A 25169-nucleotide genomic window follows, 5' to 3' on the forward strand; every position below is an offset into this window, starting at 1 on the left:
CCCCGTGTGCCCTTCTCAGTTCCCCACGGACCCCCGTGATAGCCTGGGGACAGTCCCCAGTGCCCCAAAGCCTCTCAGAGCCCCGCGATGCCCCACACCACCCTCCCTCGAATGCTCCGAGAACAGCCCCCATTTCCCTGCGGACACCACCCGGTGGCCGCGGATCCTCCTCGATGTTCCATGGACTGTCCGCAATTCCAGCGATGTACCCCGGAGACCCCAGCCCATTCCCAGCGGGAATGCCCCGCAGCCCGCCCCGGTGCCCCGTGTCCCCCAGCCCCCGATGCCCCGCAGCCCGCCCCGGTGCCCCGTGTCCCCCAGCCCCGTTCCCCGCCGTGGGCGGCCCGTCCCGCCGCGCCCCGCCCCGTCCCGTCCTCGGCGGTGGGTGACTCACGGCGGGCGGGGGCTGCCGGCGGCGCGGCGAGCGGGGGCACGGCGGGACCTCCGAGCCATGGCCCCGCCGCTCCTGCTGCCGCTGCTGCCGCTGCTGCTGCCGCTGCTGCCGGCCCGAGGTGAGCCTGGGGTCCCGGGGGCGGGCGGGGAGTTTGGGGGATGCAGGCACCGCGGGATGGAGATGCTTTTCCCCGGGCAAGTCCCGGGATGCGCCTCTGTGCTCGCCCCCCGAGGGGGAGGGTGATGGAGAAGGGGCGCCCGGGGCCAGGCGGGGATGCTCCCGGTGCCTCCCGGGCGACAGGAGAGTCACAGCCGGAGTCTCCCGTCCCTCAGCCGGCGAGGTCGCCCGTGGCTCGTCTGGCATCCCGTGGGCACCCCCAGACCCAGCACCCAGCCCCGTCCGAACCTGTCGTTTGGGGCTCCCGGGAAAAGCAAAGGGTTTATGGCAGGAATTCTCCGTTCCGACATCCAAGGAAGGCTGGGAGGGGGCTGAGCCACCCAGGCACCAGCCGCTCTCCCAAACAGCCCCCACAGCCGCCAGACGCCGAGTCACACGCGGTGGCATCACCATGGGGAGCTGGAAAACCTCTCTCCGTGCTGCTGCACCGGGGGCTCGGGGGGGTTTCGAACCCCGAAGGGTCTCGCTCGCTCTCAGGTGATGCTGAGCGCTCTGTGGGAGCCGGGCTGGGGGGCTGCAGCTCCCTGGAAATACCAGCAGGTATTTCAGGACTTGCTCTTGGGGTTCATCCCTGCGCCTTCATGTTGGCTGTTCTCGTTGCGCCCTGGCTTCAGGACCGAGGGTGAAGCTGTAGGGTGGTATCAGGGCAAGGTTCTTCCCCAGAGGGTGCTGGCACTGCCCAGGCTCCCCAGGGAATGGGCACAGCCCCGAGGCTGCCAGAGCTCCAAGAGCACTTGGACACCAGGGATGCACAGGGAGGGATGGTTGAAGTGTCTGTGCAGTGATCCCTGTGGGACTCTTCCAGCTCGGGATATTCTGTGATATAGTTCCCGGGCATCTTCTGAAAGCCCTTGGGCTTTTTGCAGGCTCCAGCGCCGGGCTGGAGGAGCGGCTGCCCCACGTCGAGAGGTACGAGACGGTGCTGCCGCGGGCGCTGCCGGTGCCCCGGGGGAAGAGGGACCTCTCCGCACCTCCGGTGAGTCACAGCTCGGCACAGCCGCCCTCGCTGCTTTCCAGGGAACTTGCCATCAGCAGGGATCCTGTCCCACCACCAGGCTCAGAGCTGGACCCCTTGACCAACCATTTGGCCAAACCCTCTCAGCCCTGCACCAAAACGGACATGCCACCCATTTCCTTGCACTGCTTCCACCCCAGAGGATGGAGATGCTGGAGCAGTTGATATGATCAGCTTTTCTAGGTTGTTTTGGGTCTAATTAGGACCTGCAGACAGCAGGGTGCACTCCTGGAGAGAGGAGCTGCTTTCTCCAGTGCTTTCTTTAGAGACGTGACCCAGCGGTGCCACCTCTTGCAGCCTTGCTGCGGTCTTGTGACATCTGGTCTTTCCTTAAGGAGGGGTTTGTGGAGCCTCGTGGAGCTGTAAGCACTTTTCTTGCTGTGTCTGCTGAAGTTGGGGCTTTTTTTGTCCTCTGGGATGGAGAAATAAGAATCAGAAAGTTGCAGAAATCCACATGAAAGCAAGCCAGTGTTGTTTTTCTTGGGAAACCTGGCAATTTGGGGGAAGGAATGGGGTTTGAGTCAGGAGTTTGGAGTGCTTGATGTTGAGTGATTGTGTAGGATGCCACGACCTCAAAGACACTTTCCTCATTGCCTTACAGTGAAATTCAGCCAATTTTTAAAAAATTCCTTTTCTAGACCCAAAAAGCTCTGATTTTAGCACCTGGAGGGATGGAGGGACCGGGGACACGTATTCCCTAGTGCCATACAGCACGTTCCTCTGTGATTCAAACCCTTCCTGATAAGCTAGCTTCAAAAACACTCCCCGAAAGCATCTGTTTTTCCTTGCTCTAGAAACCTAAACTTGTCCACGAGATAAACATTCCCCAGGCTATTTTAGAGCCGCCATCTGTGCTGGGTGTGCGCCGGGTGGCTCTGCTCCGATCCCCCCGGATTGGGGAGCTCTCCCACCCCGGGATCCCTCTGGAGAGGACATCTGCCATGAGCTGGGCACCTCAGGACAGACACAGGGGCTGTCTGATGGGTGGCACCTGGATTTGCTCTTGGCTTGGGTGGTCCTTGGATATCCCAAACGTGCCTTCTTGAGGGCAGGAGGTCTCCTGCTTTCCAAGCCTTTTTTTTTCCTACTTGGATTGAGGTTAGGTTTGCTCTCCTGGTCATCTAAGTGGGGCAGAAGCTCTCAGCAAGGTCTGACCACCATCAAGCTCCTTTGAGACAGAGATGGGTGCTGTCCATGCTGGCTCTTCCTGTAGCCAAGCACAGGCCACCAGGAGCTGGTTTTGGGGTTGGAGTTACTGGGACATATGGGATTGCCCTGCTTGGTGAGGGTTGATGCAGACCAGTTACCCCCTGGCTTTGCTTAAATCCAGACATTCATCCCTGCAGGCAGGGTGGAGCCCTAGGATCCTGAGCTCAGCATCTCCTGGGTGCCAGCCTTCCCACCAGCACAGCCCAGAGAGTGGTACACCTGGGTTCCTCATGGAAAAGCGAGCTCCATTCCTGCTGCAAGCCTCTCCCACACAGGGCTGCAGCATCCCGAGCTCAGGAGGGATGGGACATCCCATCCCCATCCTCTGCGAGCTCTCTGGGTCTCTTACTGAGCCCAGCTGGGAGAAATCCCTGCTCTGCCTGCACTCGGGCTGTGGCTCTGCTGTGCTGGCTCAGCACACGGGGCTCGCAGGGCTGCTCCCAAAGCCTTCCCATCTGGAGCCCTCGCACAGCCCATGCTAATGAGGAAGGGGTGATTCACAGGAGCTTCATCAGGGCTTTTTATTTTAAACGTGCCCTGCGGTCGTCTCCAAGAGACGCTCCCTGACCCAGCAGCCCCTTCCAAGCACTTTCCTGCCATTCCTTAAGACCTCTTCTGGCCTTGGCGTTGCCAACAATAACAAAGGATGGCTTTGTTGGCGGACAGGGGTCGGGACAGGCGGGAGACGCTGTTCATAAGAGAAGAATTTTCCAGGGACCCGCGAGCAGGACTGGAATTGCAAACCAGGGAGAATGGGGGCAGTTGAGTGACAGGCAAAGCCTCTCACCTGGCCCCGCTGGCACTGAGTCAGCAGGGCTTTCTGCTCCTTCCAGAGAGCAGATCATCCCCTTGGGAATGCTGAGCCACGGTATGACAGCCCGTGCTGTCATCCTCCCCAGGGAGAGGCAGCACACCTCATCCCCGAGGAATGCTGGCCCCATGGGAAAGGTTTGCTTTGCCTTTGGCTCAGCTCTCTCCACACCTGGATTCTGCAAGGGCTGAGGATGTGCCCTCAGGAGAGGTGGATGTGCCCTCAGGAGGTGTCTCAGCTCCCTCGTGGCAAGGGCACAGCCTGACAAGGGACCGTGACTCTTTCCCAGTGACCCCAGTGGGATGAGATCACAGCATAGCCCAGAGGGAAATGCTTTTCCTGTAGGAACATCTCCATCCCGAGGGTTCAGGGTTCAGCCACCCTGGCTCCCTCCCACGGGCAAAGGGGATCTGGGACACAGTGCTACCAAAATCTGCTCTGAGAGGCTGAGGAGAGCCAAGGGAAGGCTGTTCTCTAAACGTGACATGGCGTGCTAGATCAGTCAGGGAGGAAGAAGTCTCTGCTGATAAGAGCCATTGGGATCTTTGTGGTTCAGCTGGTGAGTAAGTGCTGAACTCAGACCCCAAAAATGGAGCTCTGTGACTGATGAGTAGGAAACCTCAGTCCCTGGCACGGCCATCTGCAGCCATGTGTCAGACACGGGAAATCAAACTTTGCTGACTCTGTCTCCTTGCGAGTGACCTGTTCTTCATCTCAGGATGTGCTGGGGATTTGTGTTATTGCCCACATGCTTTCTTCCTTCTCTTCTGATTTCCTGTGTCTTTGCTGGCTGCCTCCAGGGTGAGCAGCCAGGCTCCTGATCCCTCAGCAAGGCACACACAGACCCTGTTCCCTTTCTGGGCAGGGCAGGGGCCCCTCTGGTGCAGCTCTGCTCCTGCTGATGGTGGGTTTCTGATGGCACCTCTCCTTCCTGCAGAGCACCTACCCAGACTACGTCCTCTACAGTGTCCGTGCCGAGGGCAGGGAATATCTCCTGTGGCTGGAGAAGAACAGGTGAGGGCAGGTGGGGTGACCTGAAGGGGGTTTGCACCCCACCCTTGCCATGAGTACCCCTTCTCCAAGGTGTCACTGCACCGGTGACCTAAGCCTCAGTCCGGAGCACTTTATTCCAAGCCCAGCTGGGGGATCACAGTACCCACATTCTGATGCCCCCTCCCCACCCGCAGGGCCCTGCTGGGGCAGCACTACACCGAGACTCACTACTCTGCCGACGGCTCCGAGATCACCGAGAAGCCAGACATACAGGTAGGGGCTGGCTCTGGGGGGAGCAGCCTCCCCAGCCCCGGGGGCAGCCCCACACCTCTGCCCTCCCTCTCTCTCGGCAGGATCACTGCTTCTACCAGGGCCGCGTGCGGGGACACCCCGGCTCGGCAGCGAGCATCAGCACCTGCAGCGGGCTCAGGTAGGAGCCGGCTCCCTGGAGCCCTGCTGTGGCTGGGGACAGCGCCCAGCCTCGGCACAGGCACGGTGAGCCAGGGGACAGAGCCCCGGTGAGCCAGGGGACAGAGCCCCGGCTCCCTGGAGCCCTGCTGTGGCTGGGGACAGCGCCCAGCCTCGGCACAGGCACGGTGAGCCAGGGGACAGAGCCCCGGTGAGCCAGGGGACAGAGCCCCGGCTTCCTGGAGCCCTGCTGTGGCTGGGGACAGCGCCCAGCCTCGGCACAGGCACGGTGAGCCAGGGGACAGAGCCCCGGTGAGCCAGGGGACAGAGCCCCGGCTTCCTGGAGCCCTGCTGTGGCTGGGGACAGCGCCCAGCCTCGGCACAGGCACGGTGAGCCAGGGGACAGAGCTCCGGATGGAGCTGTTGGAGTGAGAGCTCAGCTTTCCCCTGCGGAAGGGAAGACGCCATCCCTCTTCCTGCTGGAGGTGCTGACCCCGTCTGGGTGCCCGGCAGGAAAGGCTCACGGCACTTTTTGGGGGCTGACTCACGGCAATGTGGTGAGAGTGGAGCCCTGACACCATAGGAGCTCAGGGCAGGAGTGGCCTTGCTGGATCCATCCTTAATGGATCAGCTGCTGAGCCCCAGGACATTCCTGCTGCTTAAAGGACTGAATACTCCCTGAGCTGTGCTTGTCCCCTTCCAGCCCAGCAGCCAGTATGGCAACAATATTTATACAGAATCCCCGAATGGTTTGGGATGGAAGGGACCTTAAAGCTCATTAAGTCTCACCCCATGCCATGGGCAGGGACACCTTCCACTAGTCAGGGTTGCTCCAACATGGGGCACATATCACAGGCACTTCCAGGGGTGTGTGCAGGGTCTCTCCGTGCTCCCTGCCTGACGCCTGCCCTCTCTCTCTCCCTCTCCAGCGGGTTTTTCCGGGTGAATGAGACCACCTTCCTGCTGGAGCCGCTGGAGGGAGCAGTGTCCGGCCGGCACGCCGTGTACCGAGCAGCTCACCTGCGGGGCAAACGCGGCATCTGCCGGGAGCCCGGGGCCACCCTGGAGTACGACCACGAGCCCAAGATCCCCGCAGCCATGAAGCTCTACCGCTGGGTAGGGATTGCACTGCTGCTCCTTCTGAACCCTGGGAAGTACCGGGAAGGATGGGGGCATTCCATGCCCCAACAGAGGTGGCTTCTAGTGGGAACAAGCCCTGGGATGCTGTCCTGTTAGCAGGAGCATCCTCCCACCCCATGGGAGGATCTGTGATGCCCACAGAGCCTGGTGTGTTATCCCAGCAGCAGGTTTGGGTTTTCCAGCATGCAAGCTAGAAGAAGCCTAAAACCCACCAAAAAAAAACCATCCCAGAGCCGAGCTAGGAGACCTGGAAGATCCTCCAGGGTCTGATGCATCCCATGGGGAGGCTCAGCTGCCTGGCTTGGCAAGCTGCAAGCTGAGCCTCACTTTCCTCTTCCCTTTCAGAAATCAGGTCCGATACAAAAAGGTCCCCGGTACGTGGAGCTGGTCCTGGTGGCAGACAACCAGGAGGTAAATGAGGAGAGCTGAGGATTTGCTGTCACATCCTGCGCTGAGGAGCTCAAAGCCAGCCTGGAAATCTCTCTGTGTCCTTCCCATAGTTCAGGAAGCACAAGGACCTCCGCACCGTGCAGAACCGCATGAAGGAAATCGTGAACCATGTGGACAAGGTGAGCCCAGGGCTCTGGACCCTCCCAGCTCTGGTGTGGGCACAGAGGAGGGGCAGACAGGTTGGCATGGGTGTGGTGGAGCTGGAACCAATCTCAGGCCCAATCTCAGTTGCTGCATGGTGACCACATCCCTTGGCCAACCTCATGTGAAGTGTGGACATGACGAGTAGCTCAGCTCTGCCCATAAAGGAAGGGAAATTTTGTCCTGTGTCCCCTGGGAGCACATCCCTCCCAGGCTGGAGTGGCTGCTAACAAAGAGAGGGATGCACTGGACCATGGTGGGTTTCCTGGTGGCTTTGCTTCGGCCTCAGTTGTTAGTTAGCAGTGAGGGAGCAGCATTGCAGCCTTCACCAGCCAAGAAAGAGCCCAGAGGTTTGGGGGGAAATCCTGTCTACATGGTCACCCCAGTTTGTGCAATTTATTGAGGGTGACAGAGCTCCCTATCATGAGGAGCATCCTGGGCTCGGCTGCAGCTCCCTGGGGCAGGTGGGACCTCCCCTCTGCTGCTGCTGCAGCCCCAATCCAGGCTCCCTCTGGGCTATTCCCCACCCCAGCTCTACCAGCCCCTCCGCCTGCGGGTGGCCCTGATTGGCCTGGAGGTGTGGAACCACAGGGACAAGATCACAGTCAGCCCCAACCCCGAGGTGACCCTGGACAACTTCCTGCACTGGCGGGAGTCGGAGCTGCTGCGGAAGAAGCCCCACGACAACGCCCAGCTGATCACGTAAGGGCAGGGGGCCACCACCTCACCCCCTCCCAGCCCTGCCACCACCCAGGGCATGTGGCCATGGTGGCATCTCGATCCCACAGGGGCGTGGACTTCCATGGCAACACCGTGGGGCTGGCCAAGAAGCTGGTGATGTGCACCAGGGACTCAGGTGGTGTCAACCAGGTGGGTGCTGTGCCCTGCCCTCCCTGCACTGCACCTTCCAGAGTGCAACTTCCAGAGTTTTCCCTTCTCCACTGGTCCCCAGCTTTCCCCCTCTGCAGGCTGGATTTAGTTCCTGGCATCCCTACTCCCTAAATGTCTGACCCCCAGAGAAGTGGACACCCAGCTGGGTACCTGTGGTACCTTTGGAAAGCCTCCCAGAGAAGCTCCATGGACACAGGAGCTGGGATTTTAGGAGGCTGTCAGGAGGCTGGGGCTGGCTGTACTCCCTCATCCCTCCCCAGGAGCAGGAGAGGTTGGCTGTGGGACCTGTGGCCTTGCACAAAGCATCATTTTTGGAGCAGCCACCTTGTCTTAAGCTCACTGCCAGCCCTGACAGACCAATCTGGGCATCTTGAGGGGCCACAGGACCACGCCCAGCTTGTGGACTGAGCGTGGCAATGTGGGGAGGCACCTTGCAGGGCCCCAGCAGCCCCGGGGAGAAGTTGTGGAGGGACCACAAGGGTTTTCCCCCCAGGATCACAGCACGAACCCCATCGGCGCCGCGTCCACCCTGGCTCACGAGATGGGGCACAACCTGGGCATGTCCCACGACGAGGACGTCACCGGCTGCCGCTGCCCCGTCCCCAAAGCTGATGGGGGCTGTGTCATGGCAGGGAGCGTTGGGTGAGTGAAGGAGCTGGGGAAATCCCTGTGTGACATCCCTGGGCAGCAAATACACGGAGGTGTCCTCTGGCAGGGCGAAACCAGTGAGATGGTCAGGTGTGGACAGACATTCCACCCCACCTCCAGCTTCCCCCTGGGCTCTCTGCTCACTGTCTCTTGGTTCTGTGCCCCTCCAGGCTGGTTTACCCCAAGCTCTTCAGCCAGTGCAGCGAGAAGGACATGTGGCAGTTCCTGGGGGACCCCCGGACCAGCTGCCTGCTGAACGCGCCACGGGCGGACGAGCTGTACGGGGGGCCGGTGTGTGGGAACCAGTTTGTGGAGCGGGGAGAGCAGTGTGACTGCGGCACACCAGAGGTAGGGGTGCTCTCCAAAGGGCTGGGAAGGAGGGTGGGCAGCAGGGATCTGAGATCTGCCCAGCAGACCCTCCCCTTGTGCTCCTGATGCCAAAAAATAACTGGTGGAGCATGCTCATGTGTGTCCCTCCTGTGTGTAGTTTTAGCCTAGGAAGGATGAACATCCCTCCATGTCCTCCAAAAAGGTGACCCAGGAGAGAACATGTTGCTCTTTCAAGAGTTATTCCTCATCCCTACCAGCACATCACAGGGCGGGGGTGGAATGAGACACACAGGCAATGCCTCTGGGATAAATCCCAGAAGGAATGTTCCCCTGATCCAGGGAGTGCAGAAATCCTCACTTTTTCTTCTTCCTGCAAATGGGCTCAGCTCAGGGTCCATCTTCTGAAAAAGTCCTTTCTGGTCCTTTGTTTTGGTGTTGGTAATGGGAATAAAGAGGCAGCAGGAATGGTCTCCACCCGGGATGTTGTGATTTTGGCCCGTGGTTCAGCCCATGGCAGCTACACTGCTATGGGCACCTGGTGGCATGGCAGGTAGGAAGGAAAGGATCCTTCAGGGGGCTTCCAGGAGGGTTTCAGTCCATCCCTGTCTTGCAGGAGTGCACGGATCGCTGCTGCAATGCCACCACGTGCCAGCTGAGAGAGGGAGCCGAGTGTGCCCGAGGGGAATGCTGCCAGGACTGCAAGGTACTGCCGTCCACAGGCGAGCAGCTCGACAGCTTCTTAAGCAGGGGAAGAGCCGTCCCGAGCCCTGGAGGAGTGTCTGTGCTGTGCAGCAGCTCAGTCAGCAGCAGAGTGTCAGCGTCCTGATCCATGGGGTGATGGGAGAGGTTTCCCAGACCGGGGCGCTGCTGTGCTGTGGTGCCTGGAGAAGCGAGAGCATCCAGGCAGCGCTGGCATCCCTGTTCTCCGCGCAGGTGAAGGCTGCGGGTGCGCTCTGCCGGGCCAGCAAGAACGACTGCGACCTTGCCGAGCACTGCAGCGGGCTGAGCGCCGAGTGCCCGGAGGACGTGTTCCAGGAGAACGGCATCTCCTGCCAGCACGGCAAGGGCTACTGCTACAACGGGGCCTGCCCTTCGCACGGCGAGCAGTGCCGGGCGCTCTGGGGCGCAGGTGGGGCCCCTCCCCGCCCATCCTCCTGTGCCTGGAGCGCATCGCCCGGCTGCGCTCCCCTCCCGCAGCCCGGTCCTAAAGCGGGCTCCGGCTCCCTGTGACCCTCCCCGTGTGTCCCGCAGAGGCGCAGGTGGCTCCTGACATCTGCTTCAAGCACAACAGCGAGCAGCACGTCCACCTGCACTGTCTCACCGAGTACGGCAAGCAGCCCTGCAGCCCCAAGTGAGCACGGGGGGTGCGGGGGGTGCCCCAGCCCAGCCCAGCCCAGCCCGGCGCTCACGCCGCGTGTCCCGCAGGGATGTCAAGTGCGGCACGCTGCTGTGCCTGAGCGACAACACCCAGCCCATCCTCGGCAGCGGCTACTACTCCTTCGGCTACTACTTCGGCCGCTTCAAGTGCAAGGCGGTGATCGCGGGCAGCGACGCCGGCGAGGCGGCCGAGCTGCGGCTGGTGCCCACCGGGGCCAAGTGCGGCGAGGAGATGGTGAGAACCGTGCCGTGCCGTTCCGGGCCGGGGGAAGGTGAGGACCGGCCCCGGGGCAGCCTCAGAGCCCCGCTGTCTGCCCCCAGGTTTGCTACGCCGGGCGCTGCCAGAACCTCCAGGTGTACGGCGACAAGAACTGCTCGGCCAAATGCAACAACCACGGGGTAGGCGCTGGGATCGCCCCACCGCAGCTGCTGCGGGTCCCGGGGCGCGGCCACCGCCCTGACGCTGTCCCCTCCTCCCAGGTGTGCAACCACAGGCGGGAATGCCACTGCGACCCGGGCTGGGCAGCGCCCTACTGCGAGCAGGAGATCACCGGGATAGCCACAGGTACGGTGCCCTGAGCCCCACGGGTGTCCCGGGGATGGAGCCTGGCAGGGGCTGGCACCGGCTGGGAGGTGCCGCTCCGTCCCCAAGCGCCCGGGTCTGTCCCCACAGGGGGTGACAGCGCGGTGCTGGCGGCCGTGCTGGCCGTGCTGGCCCTGGCCGGGCTCGGGCTGGGCAGCGGCGTGGTGCTCCTCAGAGCCAGGACGGCGCGGCGCTCCCACAAAGGGTAATTCCCGTCTCGCTGCTCGGGGCTGAGCTCCAGCGATGCCGGGACGGCCCCTCACGGTCCCTGTGCCCACAGCAGCTCCAGCGGGACTCCCTCGGGCCTCGCCAACCCGCTGTTCCAGGAGGGCCGGGCGCGGCCGGGCCGCCGCCAGCTGTCCGGGCGGGACATCGGGCAGCCCAGCCTGGTGAGCAGCACGGCGGCCCCGCGGCCGGACCGCGCCCACAGCCCCGTGCGAGCCCTGCAGCCGCCCGGCCCGCCGGGGCCACCGCGGGCCCCTCCGGGATGGCCCCCGCAGGTAACAGCCCTCCCCATGGCCCCCGGCACATCCCAGCCTGGGGGGCCCTTCCTCCGCTCCCTGCCCCGCTCCGGTCTTGCAGCCGCGTCTCTCCCCCCGCCAGGCCAAGCCGAAGCCGCCCAGCAAACCTCTGCCAGCGCTGAAGAGCAAAGTGCCGAGCCGCGGCGAGGGACCGCCGCCACCGGCCCTGCCACCCACCCCCTTCCAGCGCTGTCCCCCGCCAAAGGTGGCCCTGAAGCCGCCCCCGGCCAGGAGGTGACCAAGGATGCTCCATCCGCCACCGCGGGCGGCACAGCTGGGTGGGGACACGGCCACCGCCCCCTCCCACCCTTACTTGAATCGCTGGCCGGACCCTCGGAGCCCGCCCGGGGTGGGCACCAGTGTTTACAGATCCTCGAGTTGTGCCTTAATGGACTCGGCAGCCTCACGGTTGTCCCGGCGGGAGCCGCCAGCCGGGGCTTCCCGAGGGAACCAGGAGCGGGGACAATGCCAGCTCTGGTTTGGAGGACCGCCCGGGGAGCTGCTGCCTTCCCTCCCGACATCCTGAATGTGTGCTGCTCCTCCTGCCCGTCCTGCCTGACAGGAGCTCCCGGCCGCAGCGGGCAGGAAGAGCACTGCTCCGTGGGGACCGCGCCCTGCCTGGGGACATCACACAGGGGGATGTCACCAGGGGCTGTGGCAGGTCCAAGCCGGGCTTGGCTTCCCCACGGGGCTTTTATCTCTGGAGTTATTCCTTCAGTTACTGTTTAAAAGGGAATTCCCTGGGAGCCTTTTTACTGCAGCCATTTATTTATGACCCTCATGTGACCATTTTGAGCCACCTGCTGTGAAAACAGACCTCCCTTTTTTTGATATAATTTAGGTTCAAGGCTTTTATACCAATAAAGACTGAAGGTAGAGGTGTCATGGGGTGTGTCTGGGCAGGAGGGGACAGCGGGGGGGCAGCAGGCAGGGAGCTGTGCAGGGATCAGGGGGAAAAGGGATGGAGCTGAACTCCCCCAACCAGTGCCAGAGCCACCAGAGCCACACTGCAGCACATTGTGCCAACCACACAGAGCAGGCTGCCCCAGGATGCTGCAGGGAGTCCCCTCATGCTCAGCACCATCCTGGCTGTGGCCTGCTTTGAGCACAGGCTCCTCACAGGGCTCCCAGGCTGGCAGTCACTGCAGCCGAGGACATCCACACCATGCAGTGCTGCTGTAGGGGGAGAGGCAAAGGGATTCCCCCACTTCATGTGCCATCAGCCCTAGGACACATTAAACCATCCCAAAAAAATGGTAACAAAATAATTTTATTCTGCTTTATCAAAAGAACTGAACAGTGAGAATGTAAACCTGACCGCATGTATCGTGTTTCCTTAGGGAGATCCAGGGGCAGACCCCTTTAGTCACAGGCCCACACAGGCTGTGGGAGCAGAAAGAAAAGCCAGTTCAACCCCAAAATCCTGGCTGCAGCCACGTCCCTGTTCACAGCTGGGGCTCAGAGGGCAGCACAGCCTGTGCCAGGGTGCCAAAGCTGTGGCCACCCCTCCTGCACACGCTGGGGCAGCTGCAGGGGGCTGGGGAGGCAGGGAGGGGTGGGGGAGGCTGCTGCAGAAGGCACAGGGCATCACACATGCTGCAGATCTGGGACTGGGGAGCATCCCCTGGGGTCCCTCAGACCACACAGAGGGACACTGAGCCAGCGACAGCCACTTAAGGCAAAGTCGTGCAGCCACCCTGACAGCACAGGGAGGCACAGCAAGGCTCTGATCCAAAGGGAGGTGGCTCTCCCTGCATGGACACTGTGCTCTGATCACTGCAAGAGAGGTGTGAATTGCCTGGTATTGACCCAGCAGCTCCCCTCATGCCCTTGTCACTTCCAGGCTGGCCATTCCTGATGCCCAGTGTGTCCAACCCCAGTAACACATGAAGGAAATCGTGGAGACTACATCCCTGCCAGCATTCCCTCCAGCCTGTAAAGCCTGCCCTCATCCCAAAATCCCACCAAAGCAGGTGTCACTGGAGTGAGAGGAGGCTGTGTCTGTGCCAAGGGCCTGCTGCAACACTGAGGAGGTGGCAGGGCAGAGATGAGACCACACTGCTTCCTCAAAGCCCAGCCCACAGGAAAAAAGGGACCCTGCAAGCCAAGCAGCATTTCCAGGAGACATTTCAAACACTGAAACACACTGCCACTCCCTCTCTGCCCTGGTCCCTGGCTCCTGCCATGGCTGGGTTGGGAGATGAGCTGGGATCCTGGGGCAGAGCATCAGCTGAGCCTTGGGAGTTTGCAGGCAGACAGAGGACAAGAAAGATTACCCAAAACTGCTGCAAAGACCCACATGTCTTACACCCTGCAGAAGGGGCAGGACCAACACAACCCTGCCCTGCCCCAGAGTCAGTGAAGAGGCAGCCAGGGCAGGAGCAGACAGGAGGCACCGTGTGTTTCTGAACTTCCCTGTGCAGAGACACTGCCATCCCTGAAGCCCAGCCCACACACACACAGGGTGGAGACAACAAAAGCCCGAGGCCAGACACTCCTTCTGGGGACATCACCAGTACAGGTAAAGCTGGTTTGGGTTTAGTGTCTCTCAATGGCAGAAGCTGAACACATCCCTCCCCTCGCCATGAGGCTGCAGACACAGCCAGGGACAGAAGATCTCAACAGCTCCAGTGTCTGGAGTCACCACCCCCCAGCCCCCTCAAGGGTGGCATGGCTGCTCTGAGGGGACAGGACAGCAGGAGGGATGCACAGGGAGAGCAGAGCATGTCTCTGAACATGCAGCAGGCAGTGCTGGGGTGCTCCCAGCTGGAGAGCAGCATTCCAGCTCTTGCCAGCTGCTGTTGCATCCCAGATCTTCACAGAGCATGATGAGGAGCAGGTCCTAAATGCAAGCACAACCTCACAAGCAGAGGGGAGGAAGGAGGAAAAGCAGAAAGCAGGCTATCCCAGCAGATTCCCCCCTCCCCGAGCACCTCTCCCTCACCCTGCCATGGCACATCAGGAGCAGGGTCAGGTATACCACAACTCAAATCAGGACAGAAGATCCAGCTGCCAGCAAGACTTGACAGGGATGAGAGGACCATGGATACACTCCTTGCCATGGCTGCTCGAGGACATACAAAGCAAGGACATCCCACTTCCTGGAGCAGTGGATTTTGCATGGAGGAGCAGCAATGCCTCACCTACTTTGCAGCTGAAGTGTCAAACATCTGATTGCTGCACAGCAGGGTCCTTTCACTCTTCCCATTTACTTCACCAGCATGGCAGAGCAGTGGAAATTCATCTCCCTTTCCCTGGTGAATGACTTACATGGAGGCTGGAATCTGAGCAAAGACTTGCCAGGCTCTGTTCCCAACCAGCTGCTCTGAGGTGCTCCTGAAATCTGGTTAGGAGGCAATGAGACTCAGCCACCCAGTGGGAACACCACAGCCAGTCCCAGGCAGAGTGTGAGCCTCTTGCTTGGAGAGGGGGGTTGCAGAATCCCTTCAGAGGTTGCTTCCTTCAAGTTGTTAGTGCTGCTCTTACCAGGAGTATTATGGCTGTGCAGATCCTACTCCAATAACCTATTCCACAGCAAACCACTCCTTGCCATGAGCAGGAACACGCTGGCCAAGCAGAGTCCACTCCACTGGAGTCCTTGAGGAGAGCGAGACAGCGTCAGCAGGAACCTTCACCAAGCAAAGCTTCAGCAGCAGGAGGGAACCTCCTCTTCAGTCAGCCTCAGCCAGGAGTGCTGAGCCATGACCAGTGTGCAGCAACACAGCACTCAAAGCCACATCTCCTTCCTGCAGAGTAATGCCTACTAAATCACTGCACCTACCCCGGGAGGCTTTCCTGCTCTCTGTCGTTTAATATTCCAGTATAGGTATGTTAGTACAGGATTATCCCTCCTTTGGAAGCACCAATTTAACAGGGGGAGAAACAGAAGAGGCAGAGCCCTTGCAACCTGTTGCCAGAAGAAAATCAACCCAAATGCCACCTATACACAAGATGTCCAGGCATGTGCTGCATCTGCCCCAGGGGCACAGGGCCTCGTCCCCGGTCACAGCCGGGCTCGCTGCTGAGCTACACCGGGTTCCCTTCTGCCTCCTCAGCCAGTGCTCTCCTCCCCTCTGAGGGGGCTTTCTGCAGAGCTCTCTGGGGATTCCTGTGCAGGAAGGCTGGTTTCATGGGCAGTCCTCAGGTTGGCCTGCTGGAAGGCACAGGAATCCAGGAACACGCCGGGGATGCGGTCGCCGAAGTACAGCTTGCTGTTGGCAGCTATGGCCTGGTACTTCATCAGCTCCAGATACTCAGGGGTCAGCTTCAGCTACAGGAAACAGAAACCAGAGACTAAGAGACAACTTTCTGGGCCCTGCAGTGTGGGGTTTCATGTCAAGCAGCTGCCTCCTGGGGTGTGGGCTGTTAGATCAAGTGTTTTTCCAGTGCTGCCCACATGAAGCTGAGCTCCTGTGCAATGAGTGAGTGACCAAGTTCCCAGTGCTCACCTTGTTGGAGTCAGCCAGCTTCCGAGCAGTGTAGTACTCTGCATCAGCTTTTGCCTTCTCCCTTGCCAGGAATGCAGCATCTAACACAGCAACAGGGGAGGGACAGGAAAGAAAGCATTAGGAAGTGAACAGCCCCATCACACTGAGCACCTGAGCCCTCATCCCATGGGGACCAGCTGACCCAGGAGTGCCCATGCCTGGCCCTGCAGTTTCCTGGAGAGCTCCAGGCACAGGGCAGGAACAATCCCAGTGCACAACCTTGCACCCCTGAAGCCCCCTCGATGGCTTCTGCAGGTCTGAGGTTCCTCCATCTGCCACCAGCCAGCCCCAGCAGTGTGGTTACCTTCAATCTCAGAAATCCGCTTCTCTGTTTCCTTCTCCATGATCTTCTGTTGGTAGTGAATCCTGGCCACCTGTGCAGCCTTCTCTGCCTCTGCAATCACAATGGCCTCAGCTGGGAAATTTGCCTCTCAGGGCTTGATTATCAGCACCCTGACCCCAGCACCTGGCTGCAGTCTGCCACACCAGGAGCTGGTTCCCTGCTCCCTCCCTTCCCACTCAGTGACACTCAGCACTCCAAGCAGCAGAGTTACAGGCAGAAAACACAGTGCTGATGTCAGCAGAGCTGACATCCCATTTACAAGTGTAAATGATCCCTCTGGCACAGTGACATGGAGCTCAAAGCCCAAGCAGCTTTTCCAGCAGTGCTTTCCTCCATCCCTGCTGCAGGACAGAGGTGCTGCCTGCTGTGCTGCTGTGGGATTTTCACTCAGATGTTCAAAACAACAGCTGTCAGTGATGGAAGGCCTGGCCCAGCTCAGCAGGGAGGGCAGGAATGGAGGCTCAGCCTGTGCTGGTGACATTACCAATGAGCGCTTTTTTCCGGTCTGTCTCTGCCTCCTTCTCCACCACCTTCTGCCTCTGGGCTGCAATCAGCAGCTTGGTCTTCTCAGCCTCCCTGCAAGGGGAGAAGCATTATCCTGGGGAAAGGGAATGAGGAGCAGCTCTGCATCCCAGGAGAGGCCACGGGGACAAGGGGCCAGCCAGCTGCCAGCTCCCTGCTCCCAGCTGTGGGGACTGGCTCTGTCTGCAGCTGTACAAGCACAGGCACAGCCCAAAGAAAGGGATCATCCCCCTCTCTATCTGGCACTGGTGAGCCCACACCTTCATGCAAGTCCAGACTGAGGTGCTCAGGATGAGGAGCAGGGCAATGTGGGCTGGGAGCTGGGCTTGGTCAACCAAAGGTGAAGTGAGATCCATCTCTTTCAGCCCAAAGGCATCCCAGAGATCCTGGAGAGGAGCTTATGGGCAAGACATCAAGATCCCTGAGCCCATTTCAGTATGGAAAGGGGAAACAGAAGGCACAAGTGCACCTGGCCAAGCACATGCTGCTCAGAGCTCACCTCTCACTCCCTGAGCACCAGGGAAGAGTTTTCCAACAGCACTGTGTCTGTGCAGGGCCCTCAAAACTAATTAATGCCATTTTATGTCCAGCTACTCACATCAGCTCAAAGTTTCTTCGGATGGCCTCTGGAATTTTGGGTTTTGTAACACGTACAGCCTGTGAAAGAAGAAAAAAAGGAACACACCTTGAAAGAAACATTTTGATGCAATCTGAATAATCAAGACATCTCTGCAAAACCAGCTGCAGTGCTGTGGACAGTGGTGCCTAATCCTCCTGTGTAACACAGCTGAGCACGGCCACTGTCCTAAGAGGTGTCCTACATTTCTGTTTCCTGCCATCCATTCCAACCCACACTCCAAACCAGGGGCAGAGGCTCCAAGACTTTTCCTACCTGGCTTTGGGCATTTCCAGGGATCCAGGGGCAGCCACAGCTTCTCTGGGCAACCTGTGCCAGGGCCTGCCCACCCTTACCATAAAACATTCATCTTTCAGTTTAACTCTTGTCCCTTGTCCTGCCACTGCTGGCTTTGGCAAAAAGCCTTTCTCCACCTTTTTAAATCCCTCATTGTTGAAAGGCCACAACCCACCTGGATAGTGAGACCTGGTGCCATGACATTGAGGTCTTTCTGCAGGGCCAGCTTCAAGTTCTCATCTATCTGATCTGTGTTTGGAGGACAAAAAAGACACCAGTTGGTTTACCATTTTTTTCCCCCACAGTGGCAAAGAGTCAGCTAGCCTTGAAGAGCAGGTAACTCTACAGTGTAAGATAAAGATGTTTCCTGAGACTATTCAGTACATTGTTTCCCTTCCTATGCCCTCTGAAAAACATTCCCAAAAGGAGAGTCATGTGCTAGTGACTGGAAAATTTCAGGTGTTGATGAATTTGTGTTACCTGAACTAAGTGCAAATCAGCATCTCAGCAGGAAAGAATGCTCAGAGCCTGTGGTATAAGTGCAGCCCTTCACAGCACTCAGACTTGGAGTACATTAATACTAAAATTCTGACAACCCTTTATCTTCCACAGGACATTTTCCCCCTGCTCAGCTACTCAAGAAGGAACAGAATCTGTTCTTTGGGGCACAGGTTCACCAAACAGAATTCCTGAAGCACTGCTACCTCCCTGTGAAAAACCTTCCAGCTCTCACTTCTTAGAGACAGGCAGAAGGGAGCTCAGCAACAGAGCAGGGGATTAAAAGCAGAAGCAGAACAAGACAAATCCACTGTTATAGTGAAGGCCACAGGCATCACTGCACACACAAGAGCAGAGTGGCTGCTTTGTGCATCCACAATAGGTGGGAAAAGACTGAAATCAAATTCCCACATGCACAAGGGGAAAGACAAAGACACCTGAGTCACTAAAGTTACAGGGGAAGTGGCTGTGGATGTAAAGGGAGCTGGATTCTACACTGCAACTCCAGCACAGGGGCAGTGTGCTGCAAGGGGCTGGCTGTAAGATATTCCAGAAGATTCCAGCTGCCATCCACTCACCAAACAGCTCAATGTACACCTCCTGCAGGGTGTGGGCACTGCAGAACTGATTCAGCTCATGGTGGATTTTGTTGAAGATCAAGGTCTTGTCGTAGTCTGCCGTGTAATTCCGCACGATGTCGTACACTGGGGAAGGGACAGAAGCACCACAGGTCACCACAGGCATGTGTCAGCATGTCAGGGAAGGGGGGCAGCACTGGGACAGTGCTGGGACAGGACTCAGGTGGCCTCAGCTGCCCTGCCCAGCTGTCAGGTGCTGCTGGGATTACACAACCCCAAGGAGTAGTCATGGCAAAATGCACTGCCTGGTCCTGTTTTACCATCTGCATAAACAAATGGAACAGCAAAGCCTCACCAGGGAACAGGTACTGCTGTGAAGTGAAAACAGGGATCATTCCCACTATTTAAGCCAACCAGCTCCATCAAAAAGAGCATGGCCAGCAGGTCAAGGGAGGGATTATCTCCCTCTGTTCCTGCTGAGACTCCACCTGGAACCCTGTGCACAGTGCTGGTCTGCTCCCTCCATGTTATTAGAATGACATGGAACTGTTGGAGCAGGTCCATAGGAGGCCATGGAGTTGCTGAGGAAACTCAAGCACCTCCTCTCTGGAGCCAGGCTGGGAGAGATGGGGATGCTCAGCTGGAGAAGGGAAAATTGTGTGGAGACTCACAGGTCTGAAGGGGCTACAGGGAAGCTGGAGAGGGAATCTGCAACAGGAATTGGAGTGCCAGGACAAGGGAAATGGGTTCAAAAACATGGGTAATTTAGATGAGATATATGGAAGCAACTCTTGGTTGTGAGAGTGGAGAGGCCCTGGCACAGGGTGCCCAGAGCAGCTGTGGCTGCCCCTGGATCTCTGGAAGTGCCCAAGGCCAGGCTGGAGGGGGCTTGGAGCAGCCTGGAATAGTGGAAGGTGTCCCTGCCCACGGCTGGGCATGGAACAAGATGATCTTGAAGGTTCCTTCCAGCCCAAACCCCTCCATGACTATGAATTACAACAGGACTTCACCCTCCAGTGCCTCAGCAATAGCATTAAGCTGTGCTGCTGAACAAAACTGTTTGTGTCCTTGGCTTGGTGAAATAAGCAGGTAAGAGGCTCCTACACAGGTTCTGTCTCTGCCATTTTCTCAGTTGAGCTGGAAGCACCTAGGATCAATGCTACAGGACCATAAGGGTAATAAAAGGGAAGCCCTGCAAACCAAAACAGAGCTGCCACAGGATGAGTGAACCAGTCACAGCTCTGGCTGTTGAACCAGGGTGGGAAATACCTGCATATGGGGCCAGCTTATTCACAACTTCTATTCGGTCAATGTAGATCATAACACCACCACTGCAAGGGAAAAGAGAGGTCCTCAGTTACTACTGCAGCTGTTAGCAGTTAATAGATTTACAGAAAAGGCATTTTTATCCCTCTTTTACTATATTCTGAACATTTTGCAATGATGGCAAAGAATCCCAGTCCCTCTCTCTGCATAAATCACAAGCCTGCAAAGCACTTTTCTTTCCCTTTGTGATTACTCAACCGGCCAAAGGAAAATGTTTCTGAACAGGAATGTAGCTGCAGCTATCAGGAAAGCAGAGGGGAAGACAGTAAGGACAGCAGGTGACACCTGCCACAAAATGCACCTCATCTCTTCTAGGCAGCAACACACATGAAACAGAAAAACCCCTTAATTTAATTCCACAATCACTGACTCCAGCAGGAGCTTGGCAAGCCCAGTAGAAAGAAAGGAACAAAGCACAAGGCAGGCTTTAATCCACACTCCCAGCTCCAGTGTGGCTCTCCAAAAGCACCACAAGCACCTCAGCAGAGGGAGCCTGCAGGCAATCTTCCTGAGGGAGGATGTGGTGCCAGACTGGCAGGGAAAAGGGGAATCAGAGGTCAGGCTTGTCCCCAGCCTCTGCTCCCACTGGTGTGGCTTTCAGAAAGTCATCCCCACACCTGAGTATCTGTAACACCACAAAAAAGCACAAACTCTACAGTGAAGGAAAAAACCCTTAACTTTCAACAACTCTAAGTCTCTTGAGAGCCTAATTTTAAAGCAGAATACTCTTGTGACAATGTCCTTGGGACAAAGGCATATCACAGACCAGAAGTCTCAGCAGGAACTGTTTAGAGACAGCTCATTCCTGGCAGTGGAACTCCCACATTTCCAAACTCAGGCTCTGTGATATTTTAAATCAAACATATCCCCCGTGACAAACTCCATTTCTTATTTTACAGATCTTGATCTCTGGCAGCTCAAAGCCAAGTCTTCAGAAAAACAACCTGGACTTGCCTGTGTCTGTGCTCTTTTGGAAATGCCTCCCAAGCCAGCCCATGCATGCTCCAAACCTGCTCCATGACAACTATGAGCTAAAAACACTGGTGATGGATGGACCTTATCTGCTGCAAATCTAGCATTTCAATTTTAAAGGGAGGTTAAAAAGAAAAAGGGAGTGTCTGCAACACCCTGGATCCTATCAGGACTCATCCACAGCCCCATTCCTCCCCGGCAGGAAAGGGTCTGAAATGGCACCTCAGACCAGTGAGGACTATCTGACTCTACCACCACCTTCCACAACAACCCTGCTGAGGATCTCAGCCAGTCTGGGACAATAAGAGGGGTATTATCAGCTGTTATTCCATTATTAGGAATAATTCATAAGTGTTTATGTGGTGTGGTAGGGGATAAGTAAATTTTATCAGTCCTGCTGGTGATGTAGTATCTTTGAGGAAACAGGTGCCACTCAGACCCCCAAAGTTTGCAGAAAGAGAGGAACAAGGAGAAATCCATGTTGAAAAGAAAAATCCATAAAAGGAGGATCAACACATAGACTTTGGCAGAAGTTTAAGCATAATTAGGCAGCAGTGCTGCCTGACCTGACAGAACAAGGAAAGCATCCAGGGAATGCCACAGCAGATGGACACAGGTAGCAGGAAGACCCTGGAAAGCCTCAGACAACTCAGGATCTAACTGAGGATTTTAAAAAATCTCTATTTAATGTATTCACTTAACACTGCCAGGTACAAACAGGACAGGTAAGGCAAAAATTGGGGATGGGACTCCCACACAGAAGCTTCCTGATATAGATAAGGACACAGGAAGATAAGGATAGAGATAAGGGAACAGGAAGAGAAACCCAGCCTTTACAATCTGATGGTTTGACCTGTAAATACAAAACCTTAAACTGTTTAGGATCTATTCTGGTAGCAGACTTTGAACTGGGACATGACACTCCAGGTGTGTTCCATTTGTTATTTATAAGTTCATGTTTTACTATGGAAATGTGGATGCAAAGCTTTGGCATCGAGCAGCCACAGACTTTGGATTCCAAATGCAGTGAACTGAAAGGCTCCTGCAGTAACACTGAAAAATGGACAGGGCTGCTGGGACCTTTGGTCAGGAGTGCATTCAGTTATTAACTGAGAGCTGCTTTCACCAGCTGGCTGGTTGTTTAAAGCCCATTTTTACTGCCTGCACCTTCCCAACCACCTGCATTGCACAACTGAACCCCACAATGCTGAAATTCAACAGGAACTTAATTTTCAGCTCCTAAATCATACAAGCACAGAATGGTTGAGGCTGGCTTTGGCCTCAAACTTTGATCTTTGACTTGGCCTAGAGACTGTTTATCTCACCACAAAAGGACTCTGGACAAGGCCCTGAAGTGATAGAACAAGGTAGAATAGGTTCAGACTGACAGAGGGGAAATTTATGTGAGATACATGGAAGAAATTTTTGGCTGTGAGGGTGGGCAGGCCCTGGCACAGGGTGCCCAGGGAAGCTGTGGCTGCTCATGGATCCCCAAGGCCAGGCTGGATGAGGCTTGGAGCAGCCTGGGATAGTGGAAGGTGTCCCTGCCCATGGTAGGGGGTAGGAACCTGGATGGGCTTTAAGGTCCCTTCCAACCCAAATAATTTTGTCATTCTGTGAAAGCTGCAGCACTGAACACTAACATCATTTACAGATACTCCTGAAAAACCTCTGAGATCTGAAATTAAAACCATAAGACTTTTATGGTAATATTTAAACCCAAGCAATGTCTGACACTAAACAACTCCAACAAAGTTAATATGGGTTAAACCTGATCAAAATTAACTGTTTATGAACATTGGCATTAACATTCACCTTTTAATTTCAATGTGGTCACTGTGTGTCACCACTTCACTCACCACTGATTTGCTTTTTTAAACAGAAATTTTGTTGAGGACCCTGAATGTAAAAGGAAAATCACCAGTTTTTTTTAACCCTGAAGAGTCATCACTTTAACTTGAGGATGAACCAACACAACAGGATCTGTAACCCAACTCAACCAGCCCTCTCCTGCTTGTTACAACTCAAGCAAGTCTGTGCTGATAGAAGAATCAGCCTAATTATGCAGCAAGAATTTCATTTGGAAATGAACTGCCTCCCATCAGGAGGATTCCCATTCCCTATTTACTTCTGCCCATTGCTGGGGTCAGCACTTGTATCAGCCACAAGATTCAGAGTGGAAAGATTCAGTCTGAGGGCAGAGCAAAGCACAAACAACAGGGAGTCAGAGTGACTGGGGGGAGAAAAATTCAAGATAACATCACAATAAATGTAAACATCCTCTGAACAGCAACTGTAGCAAGAGCCAGTGTTCCCTCCTGTTCTGTTATATTGGGGCAGATGTGTGTACATTTGGGATTAATTTTATGTGTCCCAGCACTGCAAAGGACCCCCCAGAGTGCATCCAAAGGAAGTCATACCTTGTCCCACAAGGCACATTCTTCACTTCATCAGTCTGCAGCGTGGTCTGCAACACAAACACAGCCAGCACTCACAAACTGCTCCCTTTCTGGGAAAGCCCTGCTGTGCCCAGACTCCCACAGTGGGACACAGAGCCAAAAGTGTGTCCTTTGCCTCCCTTATGATGCCTGCAGGTGTGGGCAGAAGGCAAAGCTTCTCCTCACCTGCCTTTTGGGGGATGCACAGGCAGCTGTGCTCCAGATACACTCCTGGGAAACAGAGACAGCCACCAACACGGACTGTGCACCCCGAGCAGGACACTGCCAGTCCCTGTGGTGGGCAGAGCTCTCCAAGAGGACAAATCCTGGCTGCCCAGGGGAGGAGAGGGCACTGACCTGCACGGATTTGAAGGTGGTGATGAAAGGGAGCATGATGTGGTAGCCAGGGCCGCTCGGGCTGGTCAGCAGCGCGCCGCCCCTGCAGAGAGGGAGCACAACAGGGCAAGGCTCAGGCAGGTGGGAAACAGCAAGCACTGGCTTTGAGGGCTCCCAGGCACAGTGCAAACTGCCAGGGCTCCTAGGGAATTGCATCAGTGCCCTAAATTTGCCAGCAATTCCCCAACAAAAGGGCAGAGTGCACCTGGTCTTTGCCTGCTGCAACTTTGTGTGAGGCCTGTGAGCCATTAACTCTTGAAACAGGCAGCTATTGCTAAACCCTCCCAGCATTGCAACACAGCTCAGAGCTGCAGCAACACAGCTTTCTCCTCTCTAAATAGTTCACTGGTAACCATGGAAAAATCCAGCCGTGGATGTGATGCTGCCAGTTTGGATTTCAGCACAGCCCCTCGCCCAAAGCACAAAGAAAAATCCCCCAGGATCTCCTGCTCAGCAGGGTGGTGGTGAAAGGGAAACAGGCCCAGGGTGCTGAGTGGGAAGGGCAGGGAAAACATTCCAAAGCACGGACACAGTGGGAGCTCCGGCTGGGTAACAGTTCGGGACAAAGGTGACAGCTCTGGCTGGCACAGGGAGAGATCAACAGATGGGAGAAGGCAGCGCAGACCCAGAGCTTCGGCCCTGTGAGCTCTGAAATCCAGTCTGGGAAAAGGGCAGGAAGGGAGGAGAGGCAGGAAAAGCAGCTAAGGATTCAGAGATCCAAACACACAAGGGCTCTGCATGGGGCCAGGGGGTCTGGGACTCACCGGCACGGGTGGAAGGCAGCAGAAACAACAAAAATACGGGGGGGAGAAACAAAAGATAAAGCAGGATAGCGCAATCCCCGAGGCCAGGGATGAAGCCCAGCTCCGGGAGGGCCCCGGGGGCACCGTACCTGTAGTACACGGCCAGGTGTCCCTCCTCGACCCTGTGGATGGCGGAGTAGAGCAGGAAGACGAGGAGCCCCGTGGCAGCCGCGGCCGCGGCCCCCGCCTGGGCCATGGCCATGCTCGCATCCCCTCCCGGCGCCGGGGGCTCCGCGGGCCCTGCCCTGCCACAGCAACACCGTCAGCGCCGGGCGGGACCGCCCCGGCACCGCCCCCAGAGCGGGGAGAGACCGCGACAAACGGGCCGGGCCGGGATGGGGACACGGCGGGGACAGGGCAGGGCCCGCCCCGCTCTGGGGGCTGCCCCGGAGGGAGGGAGCGCCGCCCCGGCCCGGCCCCTTGCGGCCCTGCCCCCGTCACGGCCCGGCCGCGGCCCCCGCCCGTCCCCGGCCCTGTCCCGTGCCCCCCTATCCCGTCCATATCCCTGCCCTGCCCCTATCCCTACCCCGTCCTTTCCCAGTCCCTACCCTGCGTCTGCCCCCTGTCCCGCAGCTATCCCTGTCCCTGTCTATCCCTACCCTTTATCCCCATCCCTGTCCCGTACCTGCCCCGTTCCCCACGTGCTGCCGAGGCCGCGCTCCCACCCCCGCCGCGCACGCGCCGCCGGCGCGCGGCACCATGGGCGCGCCACGTCGGCGCGGGGTGATGACGTCACCGCAGCCCACAGTGGGATAACCCTCCCGTTGCCAGGCAACGGCGTGATGGCGGCGCGGGAGCGAGCAGG

The 25169-nt window shown here is 57.4% G+C and overlaps 2 protein-coding genes across 4 annotated transcripts; one reads left to right on the top strand and one right to left on the bottom strand.

Annotated features, from left to right (window-relative positions):
• Positions 1–397: 397 nt before the first annotated feature.
• ADAM8 (ADAM metallopeptidase domain 8) lies at positions 398–11966 on the top strand. Of its 2 annotated transcripts, none has more exons than XM_079311998.1 (21): positions 398–512; positions 1438–1547; positions 4544–4620; positions 4794–4872; positions 4953–5029; positions 5937–6123; positions 6493–6558; positions 6648–6716; positions 7271–7440; positions 7527–7608; positions 8123–8271; positions 8448–8625; positions 9221–9310; positions 9541–9736; positions 9859–9958; positions 10033–10219; positions 10306–10383; positions 10465–10549; positions 10658–10772; positions 10848–11067; positions 11171–11966. In XM_079311998.1, exons 1-21 carry the CDS (start codon positions 452–454, stop codon positions 11324–11326), a joined length of 2532 nt encoding a protein of 843 aa, XP_079168124.1. In that variant the 5' UTR covers positions 398–451; the 3' UTR covers positions 11327–11966. The 2 variants fall into 2 exon arrangements, with proteins under 2 accessions (XP_079168124.1, XP_079168125.1); XM_079311999.1 differs by having other exon boundaries at positions 10851–11067.
• Positions 11967–12340: 374 nt separating this feature from the next.
• ERLIN1 (ER lipid raft associated 1) lies at positions 12341–25104 on the bottom strand. Of its 2 annotated transcripts, none has more exons than XM_079312012.1 (12): positions 24990–25104; positions 24454–24609; positions 23523–23604; positions 23148–23194; positions 19699–19760; positions 18430–18555; positions 17529–17602; positions 17039–17097; positions 16403–16494; positions 15880–15969; positions 15537–15616; positions 12341–15358 (listed from the first exon to the last, which is right to left on the bottom strand). In XM_079312012.1, exons 2-12 carry the CDS (start codon positions 24564–24566, stop codon positions 15140–15142), a joined length of 1044 nt encoding a protein of 347 aa, XP_079168138.1. In that variant the 5' UTR covers positions 24567–24609; positions 24990–25104; the 3' UTR covers positions 12341–15139. The 2 variants fall into 2 exon arrangements, with proteins under 2 accessions (XP_079168138.1, XP_079168137.1); XM_079312011.1 differs by having other exon boundaries at positions 24454–24604; positions 24990–25064.
• Positions 25105–25169: the final 65 nt, after the last annotated feature.

This window comes from Erithacus rubecula (genome assembly GCF_903797595.1).
Source record: "Erithacus rubecula genome assembly, chromosome: 9".
Taxonomy (NCBI): domain Eukaryota; kingdom Metazoa; phylum Chordata; class Aves; order Passeriformes; family Muscicapidae; genus Erithacus; species Erithacus rubecula.

Bases quoted from the DNA above. Each gene is read 5' to 3' on its own strand.
- ADAM8 (XM_079311998.1), top strand. From the start codon at position 452: ATGGCCCCGCCGCTCCTGCTGCCGCTGCTGCCGCTGCTGCTGCCGCTG. The intron at 8,272-8,447 runs GTGAGTGAAGGA...GTGCCCCTCCAG, and splicing joins GTCATGGCAGGGAGCGTTGG to GCTGGTTTACCCCAAGCTCT. The intron at 10,384-10,464 runs GTAGGCGCTGGG...CCCTCCTCCCAG, and splicing joins CCAAATGCAACAACCACGGG to GTGTGCAACCACAGGCGGGA.
- ERLIN1 (XM_079312012.1), bottom strand. From the start codon at position 24,566: ATGGCCATGGCCCAGGCGGGGGCCGCGGCCGCGGCTGCCACGGGGCTC. The intron at 19,761-23,147 runs GTATGACTTCCT...TTTCCCTTGCAG, and splicing joins AATGTGCCTTGTGGGACAAG to TGGTGGTGTTATGATCTACA. The intron at 17,098-17,528 runs GTGGGTTGTGGC...CTTCTTTCACAG, and splicing joins CACCAGGTCTCACTATCCAG to GCTGTACGTGTTACAAAACC.